This window comes from Xenopus tropicalis, chromosome 8 (genome assembly GCF_000004195.4).
Source record: "Xenopus tropicalis strain Nigerian chromosome 8, UCB_Xtro_10.0, whole genome shotgun sequence".
Taxonomy (NCBI): domain Eukaryota; kingdom Metazoa; phylum Chordata; class Amphibia; order Anura; family Pipidae; genus Xenopus; species Xenopus tropicalis.
Window position 1 is genome coordinate 24202274 of NC_030684.2, and position 19435 is coordinate 24221708.

At 40.9% G+C, this 19435-nt stretch overlaps 1 protein-coding gene and 1 non-coding gene across 3 annotated transcripts in view; both read right to left on the reverse strand.

Annotated features, from left to right (window-relative positions):
- The window catches only part of col27a1 (collagen, type XXVII, alpha 1), a 178112-nt gene that overhangs the window by 112017 nt on the left and 46660 nt on the right, over positions 1–19435 (reverse strand). For both annotated transcript variants that reach the window (XM_004916698.4, XM_002935498.5), the window contains exons 7-12: positions 18911–18964; positions 15319–15363; positions 14242–14295; positions 13223–13267; positions 10672–10725; positions 5060–5104 (exon numbers count right to left, since the gene is read on the reverse strand). In XM_004916698.4, coding sequence (XP_004916755.1) covers positions 5060–5104; positions 10672–10725; positions 13223–13267; positions 14242–14295; positions 15319–15363; positions 18911–18964 — 297 coding nt within the window. The remainder of the gene's footprint in view (positions 1–5059; positions 5105–10671; positions 10726–13222; positions 13268–14241; positions 14296–15318; positions 15364–18910; positions 18965–19435) is intronic.
- mir455 (microRNA mir-455) lies at positions 10858–10944 on the reverse strand. The gene has a single exon (NR_049627.1). It is a non-coding gene; the product is annotated as a microRNA mir-455 (primary transcript).

The window sequence follows — 19435 nt, forward strand, 5'->3', positions numbered from 1 at the left end:
AGTGGGCCGTACTTGATGATGCCAGGATTGGCCAGTGTAGCGAAGCTGTGTAAGAGGAAACACTTATCTACAGGGCGAGGACTAAGGGGAATCCACCAAAATGTGGAAAGTAAAATTTAAGGTAGAATATTGATTGAAGGTAAGATAACATCAAGCTTGAGAGGGGCAATTCAAGGTATCTGGCCATAATCAGAACAATGGGAACAAAAGTGGAAGCCCATAAACACGCCAGTCATTACAGCGAGCCACCATGGAGCTACCATGGTCTGGAGCATGTACCTCTATACCATGATTTTTGATCTTTAACTTATGGTAGAAAAGATCGCAAGGATACAAGTTACAAGTTCACACACTAATTTTTCACCAATAAATACAATTTTTTTGATTAAGACCTGCAAGATACAATGCTAATTTTTTTAATCTAATTTTTCATGTGCACCAAGACATGGTGGTGCACCACTTAGGACTAAATTCTATATATATATATATATATATATATATATATATATATATATATATATATATATATATATATATATATATATATATATATACATATATATATATATATATATATGGTAACATGCACGGTAGATCACAGATGGCTGGTATAAAACCTACTAGTTCATTCTTTCCAACAGTAAATCTTTATACCTCCATCCAGATATAAAATACAGCCCCACTGGGCACAATTCAGGATGTGTTCTGGACAGAAACTATTCCATTGAGAGTTTTATTCCAAAACTGGCCTGCAATGGAAGCTGGCAATCACCTCTTTGTATCCCTGGTGAGATCATACCAATGCAGACTAGCACGCCACTGACAGCTAAGGCACTGCACATAAAACATAAGGAAAGTACGTGCAGAGTCCAGCATGGTTGCCTCTTACACATAACGGCAGGGACCATTTACTTGGCCATTAATCCTTTCCTCAGTGATATAGGGAATCTCAAAACTGTAGGTTCCCAGTTGCTGCTGAACGAAAACTATTAGTATTACAATAAGCTCATTGAATAGATTAATGTGGCACATTTGTCTGGGCAGTGGCTGGCCCTTTTTCATCACCCTCACAAATTAAGTTGGCCATACAGTGGCTAATACTGTTCCTTATCTGATTAATTTGGTCTGCGTGCCAAATTTACAGTTACTACACAAGTGGCCATACATGATGGTGACAACATCACTAGGAAGGGCATTCCCCAACCTCATTGCCCTCACCATGAAAAACCACTTACGCTGCTTCAAATGGAAGCTCCGTTCCTCTAATCTAAATCTAACATTGTGCATCAGCAGATAAAATTTCCCAACATGTCTGACTAACAGTTTAAACAATATATATGGCACGAAGATATTGGTTGGGACTGTTTCCTAAAATATACTAAAAATTAGATTTATATGATTGTATCTGTACGTATATAATCCTAAATTGTATACAGGAGCCTGCTTTCCTTGAAAGAGGTGTGGTTTGCTGGCAAAGAGTTTGGATTTAGGGGAGTGGCCATTTAGGTGTAGGGTCCCAAATGCCTTATATTGTAACACTGGATTTGAATTCAGGATTTATTAAACATTATATTTAGAGAATGAATTTCAAGTGCACAATTAACTGCATATTTAAAAAAATGCTGTCTTTGTGCCAAACAGGGACTAATGTTGTTACTCTTCTGAGTTTGTAGGGACAGTGTCTTTAAGGGATCATTAGCAGTCCTGGCTGGAGTCCAGAAAATGATGCAGTCTTTCTAATGAACAGCTTCAAAATGCTTTCAATATCTGGCTGTTGTTCAATATGTTATGGCAATTTCTGCCTAGGAATAAAAGTAGTGCCAAAGGCAGAACCAACTCCCTGGATAGTATGAGTTCATGAAAGGGGCGTATGACTGACTTAGCACTGAGTTTCTTAGCACTGTCAGCCTAGGAATATGTCAGGTTTATGGCACACGGGTAGGCATCATGCCCCTTTATAAAGTCTAGTGCCAGAAAAAAGGACTATGCACCTCTATGTATGGATCACAAAGCCTCCTAAGTTTATTCTGGAGGGCAAGTGAACAGGGATTTCATACAGAACCAATGCACTGAGCAAACAGCAACTCCATGAGGCCCTTGGGTATCAGTCTGACTACCTGGATTACACGCTTTGCGCAGTCAGAGAAGCACAGGCTGTCAACCCCTTCTGACACACGGCTAAGACAGGGAGCAACTGCACCATGTCGCCACACACCTCTTGCAATTTGAATGAACACAGGCTCTCCAACCAGTCACCAAAAACCGTATAGTAAATATTATAGTATTATTACAGCAGGAAGTTTGTTTTTCACTTTCTTGTTTAATGGTAGTTAAGGTTTTTTCTGACTTTGACTTGGTAAAACCTTTCACTGCATCTCTTTCCCAATGTTTTTTTTTATCAGCAGAACTAAGATATATGTATGCTGTTTTCACTAGAGTTGCAGATGGAACATACATTGGCATTAAATGCACATGCAGTAGAGGGCCCTAGTCTCTAAAACTTGCATTCATGAGCCTTGTCTTGGAGAATGAATATTGGAGATTTTAGATAGATGACAGACAGATAGACAGGGTCTATGCACAATCTAAAAATTAGCTAGAGGGCAAGAGAGGGATCCTGGAACTGCAGTTACTGCTGACCTCGTACGGCTCTACGTGTTGTCTCCCTAAAGTAGGGACACAGGTAAAGAATAGTGATGAGCGAATCCAAAAATGACACGCATCAAAAAAATTTTGCGTGGGTCAAAAAATGTACCCAACCATTTTTTTTTCAGTTTGCCACGCACTGAAATTGTTTGCTGCTAAATTTTGCATTTGTTTTGTGTAAAAATTCACCAATGGCGAAACACTGAAATTTGCTGCAAATCCATGTCTGCCGAAAAAAAAGAAGCATGTAGATGATATTTAGTATATACCCTAATAAAGTCCTGAGTGCTGCCCCTTCAGCCTTTATAGCAACCAACTGGCTTGTTGACAGGGAGACAAGCAAATCTCGCAAGTAACTTCTTCGGAAGAAAGCCAAACACAACTCACTTGCAATAACTATTACAGCAGAAACATGTTCTGGCTCTAATGCCAGCACTTTAAACTTATGTCTGTTGCCACTTAAAACACATAAGATATGAAGATGTGACTGTTTTAAAGAGGTAAGTGCAATCTAAAATGCCGGTGGCATGCAAGGTGTGTGTGCTGTATGAACGTCTAGGACAGGGGTGCCAAGACTTTGTCACCCTGTGATCTACTCTTGCCACCTGGCCTCCTTCATGAGATCTACCACAGTTATCATTTGGTGTAATAAGCAAGAAAAAGTATCAATCGATGTTTAACAAATACAGATAGCAATATATAAATACAGTGCCAAATTCACATTTAATGCCCACATAACATTATTCAACTGCCAACTTTAAGTTTAATGTGAAAGGATTGTAGTCTGCACACAGAAACATATATAAAGTGGGAACAAATATATACAGCAGCCCGGAGGGGACAATCTTCTATACTGGGATGAAACTACAAAGACGGATGGCTTGAGCAAGCCGCACTCAAAAGCTCCAATATGCTGGGGGGAAAATAAAGTAGGGGGATGTCATCCCACTGCATTCCACCTCAAGGTCTACCAGAAACTTTAAAGTGATCTACAGATATACCGCAATCTACCTTTTGGGCACCCCTGGTCTAGGATGATTCCAAAGCTTGGTGAGACCCTAACTTACTATATAAACATAAATAAACATGTAGTACAGGTATGGGACCGGTTATCCAGAATGCTAGAGACCTGGGGTTTTCCGGATAAGGGATCTTTCTGTAATCTGGATCTCCATAAGTCTTAAGTCCATCTTAAGTCTGCTAAAATCATTTAAATATTGAGGCTTGTTTTGACTCCAATAAGAATTAATTATATCTTAGTTGGGATCAAGTACAAGGTAATGTTTTATTTTTACAGAGACAAAAGGAAATCATTTTTAAAAATTAGAATTATTTGCTTATAATGGAGTCTATGGGAGATGGCCTTTCCGTAATTCGGAACTTTCTGGATAACAGGTTTCCGGATAAGTGATCCCATACCTGTACAAAATATTTAAGAACAGAATATTTAAGAAGTTTTAAGAACAAAAATATGACAAATATTTTTTTTGGTACTTTGGTTTTGTAGAGCACCAAATGTGCTAGCCCACTGCTGTGGGCATCCTAAATACACCAAAAGGCAGATGTTCCCATCAGTAACTGCTCTCTTCTCAACCCCAGCTTTATCATTATGTTGGGTTGAAAAACCCAACATACTGTTCTTCGACTTCAGCTTATTCCACTTTTTCTTATTATTATTCTTAGCCCCCCAATCTGCATGTCCCAGATGCCATTAAAGACCAAAGTGAAAGACACATACATTTGCAGAACTGATAAAACTCTAGTATAATGACAAGGCCACAGTTTGGTTGAACTCTTAAAAAGTTTAAGTGCAGGGCAGGACCAACTTGCCAGGTTTCCTGATCTTAGCAATTTTATGCACTACATTTTTTTTATTGTTAGTGGTTTCTGAGACATTAGCAGTTTTACACTGCTAACTAACAGGCATTTGGCTTATCAGCTCTTGATAAAAATCAATGCCCCTAGGGTTGGGTTGACCCTAGGGTTAGGGTCTCTGAAAAAGAGCTTCTAAACCAAACGCCTCAGGAATTCTTTTATCCCAGTCTTCCAGCTGACACTCAGCTAATAGACTGGGTTGGTCCAAAACCATTAAAAATAGAAAATGTATATTGCAAAATTGCTCAGAGAAGAACTCAGATTATGTCTACTTAAGCTCAAGTAAAGCATTGGATATGAAACCCACCTTGACCATTCAAGATGTTTTTTTATGATACACAAATGTACAATACAGGTCACTCAACGTTTTTAAGGCTCAGTACAAACTGGCATGGCAACAGGACTGGGATGCTTGGTTTCTATGCCTACCATGTACCTGCTGCTGTAGGAGAAAACCATGTTAAAATTAGCAGCAGGAAGACTCTGTTTTCCTGTTTCATTACACAAAGTCTGCAAAGTAGACAAGGAAAAACTTTACCGGCCTACCCATGGTGCCCCTCTTCCCGGGAACTCCAGGCAAACCCTGTGTGGGAACAAAGAAAACGTTTTTAGTTTCGGGTTCAACAGGGAGCATGTGTGCTTAATCTGCATAGGCAGCTCGCAAGAAAACAGTCTGTGCCACATCTTATTCTGTGCCATCATCCCTAGGCACAGCACAGAGAGGGGGAACGATTTCTTAATGGGCAGAAACTTGAAACGAAAAGACTAGTTTAAAAATTCATGACTAAATCTAATCTAAGTTTTCTATGCCTCACCTGCCCGACATTTATTGATGGTTATTATACTGAAATCTCTGTTCTGGCACAATAGTCACTTCCTTGGCTGTTTTTGCTTTTGCAAGTGTAAAGTAGGAGCTGCTATATTGCTTGTTCTGGCCGAGGGTTCACTATAGACAGAAATCTGAAGATTGAAGTAGTAGCTCTCACTGACCTCATATTCTAATAAGGAATGTTTTATGCAAACAGTAAGCTTTGCTCTTATACTGTACAATTAATAAGATCTTGAAATGTTACCTGTAATGTATGATGTAACAATATAAGTTTGATCACAATACAAGAATCTCATTGGTAAAAGCAACAGGTAGGGGTACCTGCGCAGGCACCAGGGATCATAGAGTAATGTGCTACAGTATTCTAGTGGCTGATTCATCAAAGCAGCTAAAAAAAATTGCTCTGTATAATAAAGTGACTTTTTACCTGGACCTTCCAATTCTTTTCTAGCCAGAAAATGTGGGCATGGGGTTGGATTTTTGGGCAATCTGTATGGTTAGAGACAAACAGAAGCCAAACTGTATTATAAAAAAAAAAAATCTTATTTTTAACTTGATTGGGATCAGTCTTGTTGGGCATTGTTAAAGGAACAGTAACACCAAAAAAGTGTATAAAAGAAATTCCAATATAATGCACTGCTGCTCTGCACTGGTACAACTGGTGTGTTTGCCTCAGAAACACTATTATGGTTTATATAAAGAATGCAGCTGTGTAGCCATGGGGGCAGCCATTCAAAAGAAAAGGCACAGGCACATAGCAGATAACAGATAAAACACCATTGTATTCTACAGAGCTTATCCGTTATCTGCTATGTAACCTGTGCTTTTTCTCCTTTTTCCAGCTTGAATGGCTGCCCCTGGGGCTACACAATACTTATTATATATAAACTATAGTAGTATTACTGTAGCAAACACACAATTTTTACCAGTGCAAGGCAACAGTACATTATATTTAATTTACTTTAAAACTCTTTAATTTTTTAGTGTTACTGTTCCTTTAAAGGAGAAGTAAACCCATACTTTCATTATAGGGCTCCTACAAATGCTCCACTTTCCTCTCATTAGCTGCACCAGACAGACACCCCAGGAAGGCCCTGCTCTCATGTGCCTGAACTTTCTGGGGGCTTTCTGTTCTTATTTAAGGCACTGTGGAAACTGGAGTCTTGTCTGCCATATTGTTTCAAAAGACAGAACCTGCAGTGCAGGCAAACCAATGCTGCTGTCAGATGCAATTACATTTTCTTGTAAGGAATGCAAGGGCTTTGCAGCATGCAGTTTCCAGAGACTGGTGCCTTCCTGGTACTTAACACAATTATCACAAGTTGTGTGTCACAGATGTATTACACACACACTTACGTATTTACTGTTCCCTATTTAATTAGCAGGGTAACCACAACATTCCTCTATCGCTGTGTGCTAAGGAATGGCTCCCTCTGCAAAATGCACCATTCTGTGGGCCCTGCTGTTTATTTATAAATGTAATGACTTAGAGGGCAGAATAAAGGCTTTGTTTGTAATTAGTCCTTACAACATCACAGGGAATATGGTTTTCAGATCAGTCAAATGGAAACGTGTTAAGCTAGACCCAGCCTCAACTGTTTGCTTCACTGCATGGGAAAATGTCTAGCTTGTTCAAGCTCTGCTGTAGAACACCCCTCACAACGGGCCCAGTGAAAACAGCAGTAGCATAGAACAGGTAATATACAGCAAGTTCTACTCGGGAAAAAAAAGCTGATAGGAGTTCTTAAAGTGGACCTGTCACCCAGACATAAAAAGCTGTATAATAAAAGTCCTTTTCAAATTAATTTTTATATTAACACATCCAAACACATTATAAAGGCATTTAAAAATCCCAGCTGTCAATCATATATTGCTTGCCCCGCCTCTATGCCTTAGGCATAGTGGCAGGGCAGACAAGTACTTTAACATTCAATTCAGCTCTTACTTTCCCCCTCCCTCCTAACCATCTAATTGTGTAGCCAGTGCATGGGCCTGGGCATCAGGTCCCCCATTCTGGCACATACACAAGATTTTGGGGTGATACAAAGTTTGCCTTAATAACAGTGTCCACAAAATGGCACCTGCCTATTTTATGTGATTGTGTCCAGGCAGGGCCGGAACTAGGGGTAGGCAGAAGAGGCAGCTGCCTAGGGCGCAACGATTGGGGGGCGCCAGGCAGGAGCCTCTCCTGCCTACCCCTATTCTGCAATCCGTTTTGCGTCGTGTCGCATCGCACATCGCCCCCCCACCGCTCGTTTGAACTGCGCATGCGCGCCAAAACCCACAGACGGGGGGAGGTTTGTGCGATGGAGGTGCAGGGGCGAGGTGGTCGACTGGGTTGCCTGGGGCGCCCGGTCGGCTCGGCCCGCCCCGGAGTCCAGGACTGAAGGAAAGAAGATTTCTATTACTTATATAGTGTAAGTGAAGTTTATTTTGCTTAACAAACACAATAGAAAAGAATTTCAAATTATTTCTTAGGATGACTCTCTTTCATCAGGTATGGTACCTAGGGATTGGAAGAAGGCGAATGTCATTCCCATATTTAAAAAGGGAGTAAGATCTCAGCCTGGCAATTATAGGCCTGTAAGTTTGACATCCGTGGTGGGCAAGTTATTTGAAGGCTTGTTAAGGGATCACATTCAAAATTATGTAGTGGAGAATGCTATTATGAGCAGTAATCAGCATGGCTTTATGAAGGACAGGTCATGTCAGACCAATTTAATTGCTTTTTATGATGAGGTAAGTAAGAAGCTGGACAGTGGGGATGCAGTAGATATCATCTATTTGGATTTTGCCACAGCATTTGATACCGTTCCCCACAAACGACTGCTTTCTAAGCTAAGGTCTATTGGTCCTAGTGAGGTCGTTTGCACATGGATAGGAAACTGGCTACAGGATCGGGTACAGAGGGTGGTTGTTAATGGCACATTCTCTACTTGGAATAAGGTCCTCAGTGGGGTCCCTCAGGGTTCTGTACTGGGTCCACTTTTGTTTAATTTGTTCATAAATGACTTAGGGGAGGGTATTATGAGTAATGTATCAGTGTTTGCAGATGACACAAAACTCTGCAGACCAGTCACTTCTATCCAGGATGTGACATCCCTGCAGCAGGATCTTGACCAACTGGCAATCTGGGCAGCTAAGTGGCAGATGAGATTTAATGTGGATAAATGTAAGGTCATGCACCTGGGATGTAAAAATATGCAGCCACTTATACCCTTAATGGGACTGCACTAGGCAAATCCATAATGGAGAAGGACCTTGGAGTCCTTGTAGATAATAAACTTGGCTGTAGCAAGCAATGCCAGGCAGCAGCTGCAAGGGCAAACAAGGTTTTGAGCTGTATTAAAAGGGGTATAGATTCACGGGAGGAGGGGGTTATTCTTCCCCTTTACAGGGCACTGGTAAGGCCCCATCTAGAATATTCTGTTCAGTTTTGGTCTCCAGTGCTCAAACGGGACATTACTGAGTTAGAGAGGGTCCAGAGAAGGGCAACTAAGCTGGTAAAGGGTATGGAAAGTCTCAGTTATGAAGAAAGACTGGCCAAGTTGGGTCTGTTTACACTGGAGAAGAGGCGCTTAAGAGGTGACATGATAACTATGTATAAATATATAAAGGGATCATATAATAACCTTTCTAATGTTTTATTTACCAGTAGGTCCTTCCAACGGACACGAGGGCACCCACTCCGTTTAGAAGAAGGGAGGTTCCATTTAAATATTCGGAAAGGATTTTTTACAGTGAGAGCTGTGAAGTTGTGGAATTCCCTCCCCGAATCAGTTGTGCTGGCTGATACATTATATAGCTTTAAGAAGGGGCTGGATGGATTCTTAGCAAGTGAGGGAATACAGGGGTATGGGAGATAGCTCTCAGTACAAGTGAGGGAATACAGGGGTAGGGGAGATAGCTCTCAGTACAAGTGAGGGAATACAGGGTTATGGGAGATAGCTCTCAGTACAAGTGAGGGAATACAGGGGTAGGGGAGATAGCTCTCAGTACAAGTGAGGGAATACAGGGTTATGGGAGATAGCTCTCAGTACAAGTGAGGGAATACAGGGGTAGGGGGGATAGCTCTCAGTACAAGTGAGGGAATACAGGGGTATGGGAGATAGCTCTTAGTACAAGTGAGGGAATACAGGGGTATGGGAGATAGCTCTCAGTACAAGTGAGGGAATACAGGGGTAGGGGAGATAGCTCTCAGTACAAGTGAGGGAATACAGGGGTAGGGGGGATAGCTCTTAGTACAAGTTAATCCAGGGACTGGTCCGATTGCCATCTTGGAGTCAGGAAGGAATTTTTTCCCCTCTGTGGCAAATTAGAGAGGCTTCAGATGGGGTTTTTTGCCTTCCTCTGGATCAACTAGTAGTTAGGCAGGTTATATATAGGCATTATGGTTGAACTTGATGGACGTATGTCTTTTTTCAACCCAACTTACTATGTTACTATGTTACTATGACAGGTCCCCTTTAAGTACAACACAACCTTGGATTATATGAGTATATATTATAAAGTGCTGCTTGCCAATCTTAATGTATGTACATGTATATGTATAAACGCATTAGAGAGGACCAGAAATTTCTTCATTCAAAGTTATTTATTACAAACCGTGCTGCGTGGATACAGCATGTTATGAATAAATCACTCTGAATTACAAATTGGAGTGCTGGCCCACTCTGCATTTATAAATCCACACTGACCTTGCACCCAAAAGAAGAGTACTGTTAGAATACGGACTTATATATATATATATATACATACATTATAGGGACTGACAAATATATGGGTTGGGAGTAGGGGCTGCCATATAGTTTTCTATGAACAGTGCAGCATAAAGTCAGTAGAACACATGGCATTTACCAAGATGAAATAGACACACCAGCAAAGAATATTGCAATCTGCTTCCAGCCTTGTGTGCAAATTGACAGGCATGGCACTGACCCATCAGGAGGAATTTGGTGTAAAAAGGCATAATTTAGTGGCCCTATGCCAAAATGTGACTAATGTGCCCACTGATGGTTTAGTGCTGTGCATGTCAGCATACAGACAAGACAGGACAGGAACAAGTAGATAGCCACTGGCCTATGGTTATAGCTTATTGTGTGCAGAAAACACTCCTCTGTGTATCTGTAGTAATTTACATGAGTAACAGCAGCCATACTTTCCCTATTCCCACCCTGAGTCCCTGGAAGAGAGATGTGGCAAAAGAGTATACAAATTTGATATTTCTGCATGGATGTTGATAACTTAGGGCTTCCTGTCATCACCTGGAGGGCACAGTAAAATCAGAATAACATTTCCTCAAACTCAGAGTTAATACTCACACGTTCTCCGTCAGCGCCAGGCAGCCCAAACAAACCAGGGGGGCCAATGTAGCCCTACAGGAATAGAAAAGAAAAAAAAACATGGAAGTCAACACTGGTTCTGCTCCCCATTCTTCCCACTTTCCTGAGTCATTGGTAGAGCCACTTCTCCTCCAGCGCTGGTCTGCGGCTCTCCGTGATGAAATAAACCTTGAGGCAAGTGTATATGCCCATGGACTGCATGGTGCTGGCTTCCACGATGTAGTCCAAGGGCACATACCCTCACGCCAGGGAGCATGGCATTCTATGCAGGAGGGAGCCAAGCCGATGCCTGCAACCTTTAAGCACGGGGAATCTGCTGTAACAAAGGCTGGTTACTGGATAACAGACAAAAGCATGGGAGACAAATAGGAACAAGAAGGCTAAGAACTACAATTACAATGTGCCAAAGAGAAGGCCGGGATGGTGGGCACATAAAACACAAATGGATTTAATTGTTTAGCAGTAGCTTTTACATTGTCGTTATTTTGGTATGTGTATCCCAAAAACTGCCGTGACATTGATAATGTGCCCACCACCGGCACTTCATAGAGTAGATCACAAAGGCAACTGCTCTTCACACACACATTATTATACATTATGTATTTATTTTCTGTTGTTCATATAGCGCTGACACATTTTCAAAGAGATTATTCATCATTCACATCAGTCCCTGCCCCCAAAAGAGCTTACAATCTAAGGTCCCTATCACATTCACACATACTATGGTTAATTTAGTCAGAAGCCAATTAACCTGGCTGTATGTTTTTGGAGTGTAGGAGGAAAACCACACAGACACATGAAGAACATACATACTCCTTGCAGATAGTGAATAAGTTATGGTTGAACTTCACCATGCTGCCCAACACTGAACACTCTAATATATATTTAGCAGACAACACATTGTCCTTTAGGGCTCTGGCACACGGGGAGATTAGTCGCCCGCGACAAATCTCCCTGTTCGCGGGTGACTAATCTCCCCAAGTTGCCATCAGTTTCCATCCCACTGGCGAAAATGTAAGTCGCCGGTGGGATGGCACACATGGCGGCGCGATTTTGGCAAATTGCCGAAAATGCCTCGTGAGGCAACTTTGGCGATTTGCCAAAATTGCCTGCGCAGCGTGTACCATCCCACCGGCGACTTATATGTTCGCCAGTGGGATGGTAGTTCGGGGAGATTGGTCGCCCGTGACAAGGGAGATTTATCCCCGTGTGCCAGAGCCTTTAAGCATTTGGGCATGCACTTAAATTTATAGAAAATAAATGTATCTGCTGAACAGGACTGGATATGTATATAGTGGGTAGGCTGGGACCCATAGGATACATAGCAAGTACAAAATGCAGTAGCCTCTACCACTTTGAAGGCAGTCAATGTCTGGACGTGTCCCAATTGTATGAAGTTCAAGTATGGCCAGCAATAAAAAGCCAGTGAAACAGGAGTGACTTAGAATGAGTGCATATAATAATACTTCTACCGATCAGGAATTACAATATTTAGTATTTTCCCTGTTTATTTGACTTGTGCATGAATTTGCTTTAGTTTTACCCTATAATTGTATAAGCTTAAACATTTACCAACACTTACATTAAGATCAAAATGCTCCACTAGGAAAACCTGTTAACCCCTTGGTGCCTGTACTGGGCTAAGTAGTTAGCTGCAGTATATATTTTATAAACAAACATTGCCCAAATACCACAATATTCCAATGTGGTTGTCCATAAAGACAGATTCTTTTACATGTAAAGTATTAATTTGGTTGGAAAATGAGTGCAGTGACTACCATTTCCCTATAGCATTTGTGACTTTGGCAGGCTCGAAAGGAAGGCCTTTCATAGCGAAACACAAGATCATTTTTTCTAATAATGCCTGATATTTGCCTCTGCCCCTTTAACCTTCTGGGATACAAGAGACACTATGTTTGCAGTGCCAACTTAAACCTGCAATAAGACTCTGCAGAATCGGTCCTTTTAGAGTTGCCAGCACACCCTGGGACACTGAAGGAATAAAACATAAATAGTCCATTTTCGTATGGCTTCAAGATGTGTGTTTAGTTTTGATGTTCAAGTCATGTAAACTGTTTCTCAACTGCCGGCGCTGGTTTCTGTGAGAGTGGGATCCCTGTCTGCAATTAGCGCGGTTCTGTTTACTGGGTGCATAAAGTAATGGGCTACTCTAACGCAGGAAAAGTGCTGTGTCTCTACTTCACTTGTCATGGGCCTGTTAGCATTATGTTTGCCAGGGGTCCCTCACATAACTTCAGGATATGGTGTGCTGCAATTGTTGTCAATTACAAATCAAAAACAAGGCCAATTAATGACTGCAGGAAACATGCAAAGGGATTCAGTAAAAGCAGCAGTAAAGCAGTTTCATCTGGTTTTGGATCTGCCATTGCCGGCAAATGTGTTTCTAATGTAAATACATACTCGGAATAATTCCTTGCTGTCTTTGCATAATAAAATGCCCCATGATCCCTCTTTGCTGCCCTGGGTCAGACCCAACTGTTCTTTCTAATAAACAAACAGTGACACTCACCCGGTTTCCCTTGGGCCCAGAAACTCCTATTGGTCCAGGCAAGCCCTAAAAATAAGACAGAGGAAAAAGAAGAATACAGATTCAGAGCTGTCACAATGAAATAAAATAGGGGAGGGATTTCCAACCTGCGTCCCACTACAGCTGTTTCTGGGAGCTGTAGTTCAACAATATATAATATATATATATACATACATACAATTTTGGGTACTATACATGAGAAGAATTCAAATACAATGTAGAATTCTATTACCTATAACTATCCCATACATACACTACTTATTCTCAGTTAATATAGATACATGCCTTTGTTACAGGCATTGGATGCTACTAGATCTTCCTATTCTACCCTCTATGCTAATGTCCCACAGGCCTTAGGATTCAGTTAATAGGGTCTTGGTGAGGATTTCAAAATAATTACAAAGAAAAACAATGATGAGATACAAGCAAGGCAGAACCTGCATGCACAGTTAGAAGCAATTTTACAGAGTCCAGGAAGGCCCTGCAAAAGGCATATTATCATATAAATTGTTTTTTACATTCGATTAATAGAAATAATAAATGCGTAATTATTTTTTTTTACTTGGGCTTCCACAACCTAAAAATGTTTTCCTACTATAAAGCATACTTTTGGTCAAGCTGGAGTCAGCCAATCAGAGCACTCACAGCATGAGTGTAGGTTGCAGCTGTAAAAAAATGGCTAGGTTGAGGAACAAATAAATTGTAAAAATATATAAACAGAAAATTATTAAACAACCAATATGGCTTAAGAATTTTTGTAATTTTTTTATCCACAATTTCTCTGCAACTCTACACAATCTACTCTTTGTGTGTGTCCTGTAATACAGCTAAATGTCTTGATTTTTAAAAGTCTGACTACGGTGCTGAGAAAGCTTTGGAAATAAAAAGCTGGTTGAAGTTTAAAGGCAATCCCTGTCTCAGTTAAACACACACATATCTACCTGCACACCCAGACCCTGTAATGAAGTAACCTGCTCACAGCATGGTAAGATTTACTGCACCTGCCTGCCAGGATAACCTTTGGCCCCTGGGCTTCCCTCGGGTCCTCGCACACCCTGCAAGAGAGAAGGGAAAAAGCTGAAACCTACATAAGAAGTGCACAAAGCCCTGATTGTTTTTTGGACATGCTACAATAACGCTGTACACTGGGTATACATATCAGTAATTAATAAAGAATCTTGTCCTAATACTGTTATCATTGTGCCCATGATACTAGCATACAGTTATTGACTGCATGTGCGTGTGTGGAAACATGAGTTCTTATGTGTGCAAAATTAAATTTAAAAAAAAAAAAAAAAAAGGTTTTCTGTAGAATTTAAAACAGAGCTCAGTTTAAGGTATTCAGCCTCCCTGTACCTACTCCCTTGGCAAGATGGGCCCCTTTAAGAACTGCAAGCTAAAACATTTACAGCAAATGCACAGGACTGTTTGACTTGAGTTCCTTCTGCCAAGAAGCTTAAGGAGTCAATGGTCTCTTTTAAAACAACCTTACTATTCATTTCTTTCCCTGTGCAGCCGGACATATCCAAACATGGGATGGAGAACAGGAGCGCTTCAGTGTGAATGGTAATCTCTGACGAGAGAATGTCTGCACTCGTTACAAAGTGATCCCTGCCGATTTCAGCCAGTGTCACATTAAAATACCTCAATTTTTGGTGGAGGTTTCAGCATATTATTTGTACTAAAGGATTCCTTCCATGCTGCTGCCATTAGCAAGACCATTCACAGGGCTGCCTCTCTCTTTATATAGATATACAAGGAGCTACTGAGCAACAAGGAACTTGTTCAAGGTAAAAAAATAAATAAATAAATGAAAATTTCAATATCTGATTCTGCAATGCAGGATTGAGAACGCATTTATGTACAAATGTGAGCTATCAGGAGACATGTAAGGACATGGGGAAGATCCATCTTGCAGGAGGGAAATAGTTTTAAAATACTGTATCTGTGCCTGTTCCACTGGCAGCAAATGGGTTAACAAAATGCAGTCAAACATGATTTCCTTTTAGAGTTAATAGTGTTGAGTGAAGGAATGAATGGGTTATCGGTAGCCTCTAGGGAGCCCCAGGAGAACTTACCGGTTCACCAGGATGTCCTTGAGGTCCTGGATAGCCTTTCTGTCCCTAAAAAGATACAGAATGTCACATACACTTGGTGGATCAAATGTTAGAAGGGAAAAAAATGTTAGTAGCTCAACGTGGTCTTTCCTGTGGGTTTGGGGCAAAAGTAGTCAAGTACAATACAATCTGAACAAGGTGGACTTGCTGAGTGGCCAGGTTAAATGCATATTTATTTATTTATCTAAAGGTTTTATATTTTTTGATAGCAACAGTTATTTTATGTGGGAAATATTCCATTTTACAAAGCTTATCTGTGATTGACTAAGCACATGTGGGCCTTAAAGCCCTATGGCAGACTGATAAAATCCACCAATGATGCTTAAATGAATGAGTGGTGGGTTCAAGGGAAGAAACTGAAAGACCCAAACTCCATATGAATGGGATGATATGGCAATGATAATAAGCTAGAGAAAGGGACATTTGTTTTTTCATTTGCCTGAATTGCAGAATTATCTGTCTCTGCATTATTGGCCAAATCTTTGCTTGCATTATTTCATAACAAGGTTACAAATACATGTAAGAATGATTGTGACAGTCACTCCCCTAAAGATGCAGGATACCCACCACAGTAAATATACATTCACCTTCAAGCACATAATGCCAACCACATACCAAAGAAGGGCCAGCTGCTTGTTTAAGCCAGCCAGCTCCATCAGCCTTGGGTTCTGTTCTAATCTGGTTGAAAGTACTGAACTTTCCAGAACGAGTCCGTCTATGTGTGGCTAGCCTAACAGACAAAGTGGTGCTATAATAGGAATATAAGTAAGCAGTAGTGTAACATTATTTTCTGTACCCCTGGGGAGAGGGGTTCCTGTAGACCAGATAAGAGAGACTTGGGTAGAATGTTTATTTGTTTCCTCAGATACTCCTTTTAAGTCCATTAGAGTCAGAGGGAAATCTGGGGGTAAAAATGTATTTGCTGTTCAATATGATCTTGGAAGTATGACTGATTTAAATACATATGTAAACTTATTATAAGTTAAGGGGTGATCTTAACTAAATGTTGGACTGACTTTCAAATAAAATACTTTTTCCTGTTACGTTTTCCTCTTACCTTTATGAGGCCAGCTTCTAAGGGAGTTGACAGAACAATTTACCAGGAGCTATTACCATGGCCCTATACGGGTCAAAGACTCTACAGTAGAATCATTGTTGCATGGCAAATTCATTTTACTGCATAGGAGCTGGCACCGGTTCACTGTGTTTCTGGCTTGCTGGTTTCTACACAACCAAGCAAACTACCACTGTTTCAAGAAGATAACTTATATCAGCACTTGGAATCTTACTGTTTGTGTGTATACACATTTTAAATGTATTCAGGTTTTAACTTCACATTAAGTTAAGGAAGTATATGAGCTATACGGCAGGTTACCCTGCTGCGCACAGGTCTTCCGGCGTGCAGAGTAAATGTTTGTTATTATCAAAGCATTACCGTTATAAACGTTTACACGTGAATGTGGCTTTTCTGCCTTTCTGCTGTGAACTGACACATGTTTATACTTTATCATTTACACTGAAAGTACTAATGTTTTTTATTTTCTAAATTTTCCCCTCATTAATTACTACAAGGTGACAGAATAGCAAAAACCTGGGACTAATTCGTTGCCATAGAGTTCTGATCCTCATAAAGTTGAATCCATTATAAAAACTTGGTGGCTTTTGCATGTGTCCCTGCACTAAACAAGCAAGCTCAGCAAGTGAAATGTGTCAACACACATCATTTAGGGCTCTGGCACACGGGGAGATTAGTCGCCCGCGACAAAACTCCCTGTTCGCCGGCGACTAATCTCCCCGGATTGCCATCCCACCAGCGAAAATGTAAATCGCCGGTGGGATGGCATATGTGGCGGCGCGATTTCAGTGAAATCGCGCAAGTTGGCTCGAGAGGAAACTTGCACGATTTCACTGAAATTGCGCCACCGCGTTTGCCATCCCACCGGCGATTTACATTTTCGCCAGTGGGATGGCATTTTGGGGAGATTAGTCGCCCGAGACACAGGAGATTTGTCGCGGGCGACTTATCTCCCCGAGTGCCAGAGCCCTTACATTTTCAAAAGGCAAAGCTGTCTCTTGAATTCTGGCCCCCTCAGACACAAACTTTCCTACTGCCCAGTATGTATATTGAGAAGGCACCATGGCTCAAGGTCACAAATAAAAATACAAGAGGATTGTGTATGTGTGCCTAAGTGCCCACAATTCACTGGAAATTGGATCAAGCAGATATTTTTCTTATTATCATGGCTTTAGAGATTTCAGGCAGCAGCAAAAAAAAGTTATTTTTTTTAATACACTAACTAGCCTGTTCTGATTACATCAGGGGTTGTCCTGATGTCACAAAGCAATGGTGCTGAAACTGCAGGGCTGTCCTCCCAGAAAGTCCTGAAACCGTGGTTGGGGGCCCCAGTCTGAAAACCATGTAGGGTGCAATTTGCGGAGTATGTCTATTTCATCTCCTTGTGAGTGCAAAGGGAGAAGACTAATTAGGGGGAAATTATGGGTAAACACTTATTGCTACCCTAGATATTCTTGGGACTTCTTGATTTCACATGTGTTACCTTGTTACAAGCTAAATGGGAATCTTAACCAAAGCTGGACCTCAAATTGTGGCTAGAAAGGAAAAAAGATGAAACATTGCTGTTTAAGAGCCTATTTTTAAGGTAAAATGTTTCTTAGTTATTATTGAAGTGTGGGTCCTGCACTAACCCTAACCCGCTCCTAGGATACTGGTACCCAACTGAGTGTGTGGACCCCCTCTGAATGCGTACATGCCTGTGGAGGGAAGGCCACTGACTTTGCGTCAGGAGGAAATGACCAGGGGCTCAAAATGCCACGTCTAGCAATACCAAAAGCTGGACCTGCCACCCATGTGAACCCACACTAGTAACTAAAATGTGTAACCCACAGGTACTGGATTTGCCCACACATCACCACTAGTGTGATGTGAGGGCACAGCTTGAACATAACTGTACATTCCTCTTGCTTATTATATTAGTGGGGTCTGTGCTTTCCCCAGATAAGGCATTTTTCATAGTCAAAGAAAGTAAGAGCATAATTTCATAGTCATTAGGGCAACTGGTAATGCATTTTATGTGGAAATGTCTTTGCAGAATCAAGCAAGATGGTCCCTCTATATCAAGCAAATATATATGAAGGCCAAATACCCTGTGCATGTAAATAATATAAAATGGAAATTATATACAATTTGACTGATATACTTGTAGTGCAGTGATTTCAAACTTCCATGGTTCCACCTCCTGTAAAGTACAACCCTAATACCCTTCAGCACATCTGAACTGAGATTCAGAATAAGCCCTGGCATTTAAAGTACACAAAGGCCAAAAAATAGTGACTGGGTGCACAGCTGCCCCTCTGGCATTTGCCAGAATCAACAGATTGCTAGTTTGGTCTGCCCTTCAGCTGCCTGGGAATCTCAACATTGGGGTTTACAGTGAATCCCTGCAGTAGTCTTTACCTGATCTTTGAAATGGAGACATTTAAATACAAATGGCTGGGAACATCATGTGAAGCAGGAACCTAAAATTCCACTTACCTTACGACTTAGTGGCCCAGGAACTCCAGTTAAACCAGGCAAACCAGGATCTCCCTGTAAGCACAACATCCTGTGAGCAAATGCCTAACAAAAATATACAACAAATATACAACTGTGCACTGCAGGGACAGCTCTATGTAAGTCTGAACTCTATTTTATGCTGCTTGTGTTTCTGACAAATTAAATCAGATGATTAAAGGAAGAACTATAATCTGAAATGTGAAAACATTTGATACAATACATAAAATGAGATGTTTTATCCTATAAAGAAGTTGGGATATCTGAAATCCACTTAGTTAGGTGGATTGATATACTACTGAGCTAGCACTAATTAAATGCCCTCTGCTCTAGGTAACAACAGCTTTACCATACAGCTTCCTCTCCTACTGAACATAACATTACATAGGTATTGTTCTCCGTGAACACTAAGAACATTACTAATAATTATTAATAACTGTCAAAAAGTTCTCAGACTAATGCTATACAGGTATCAGTCCCCTTATCCGGAAACCCATTATTCAGAAA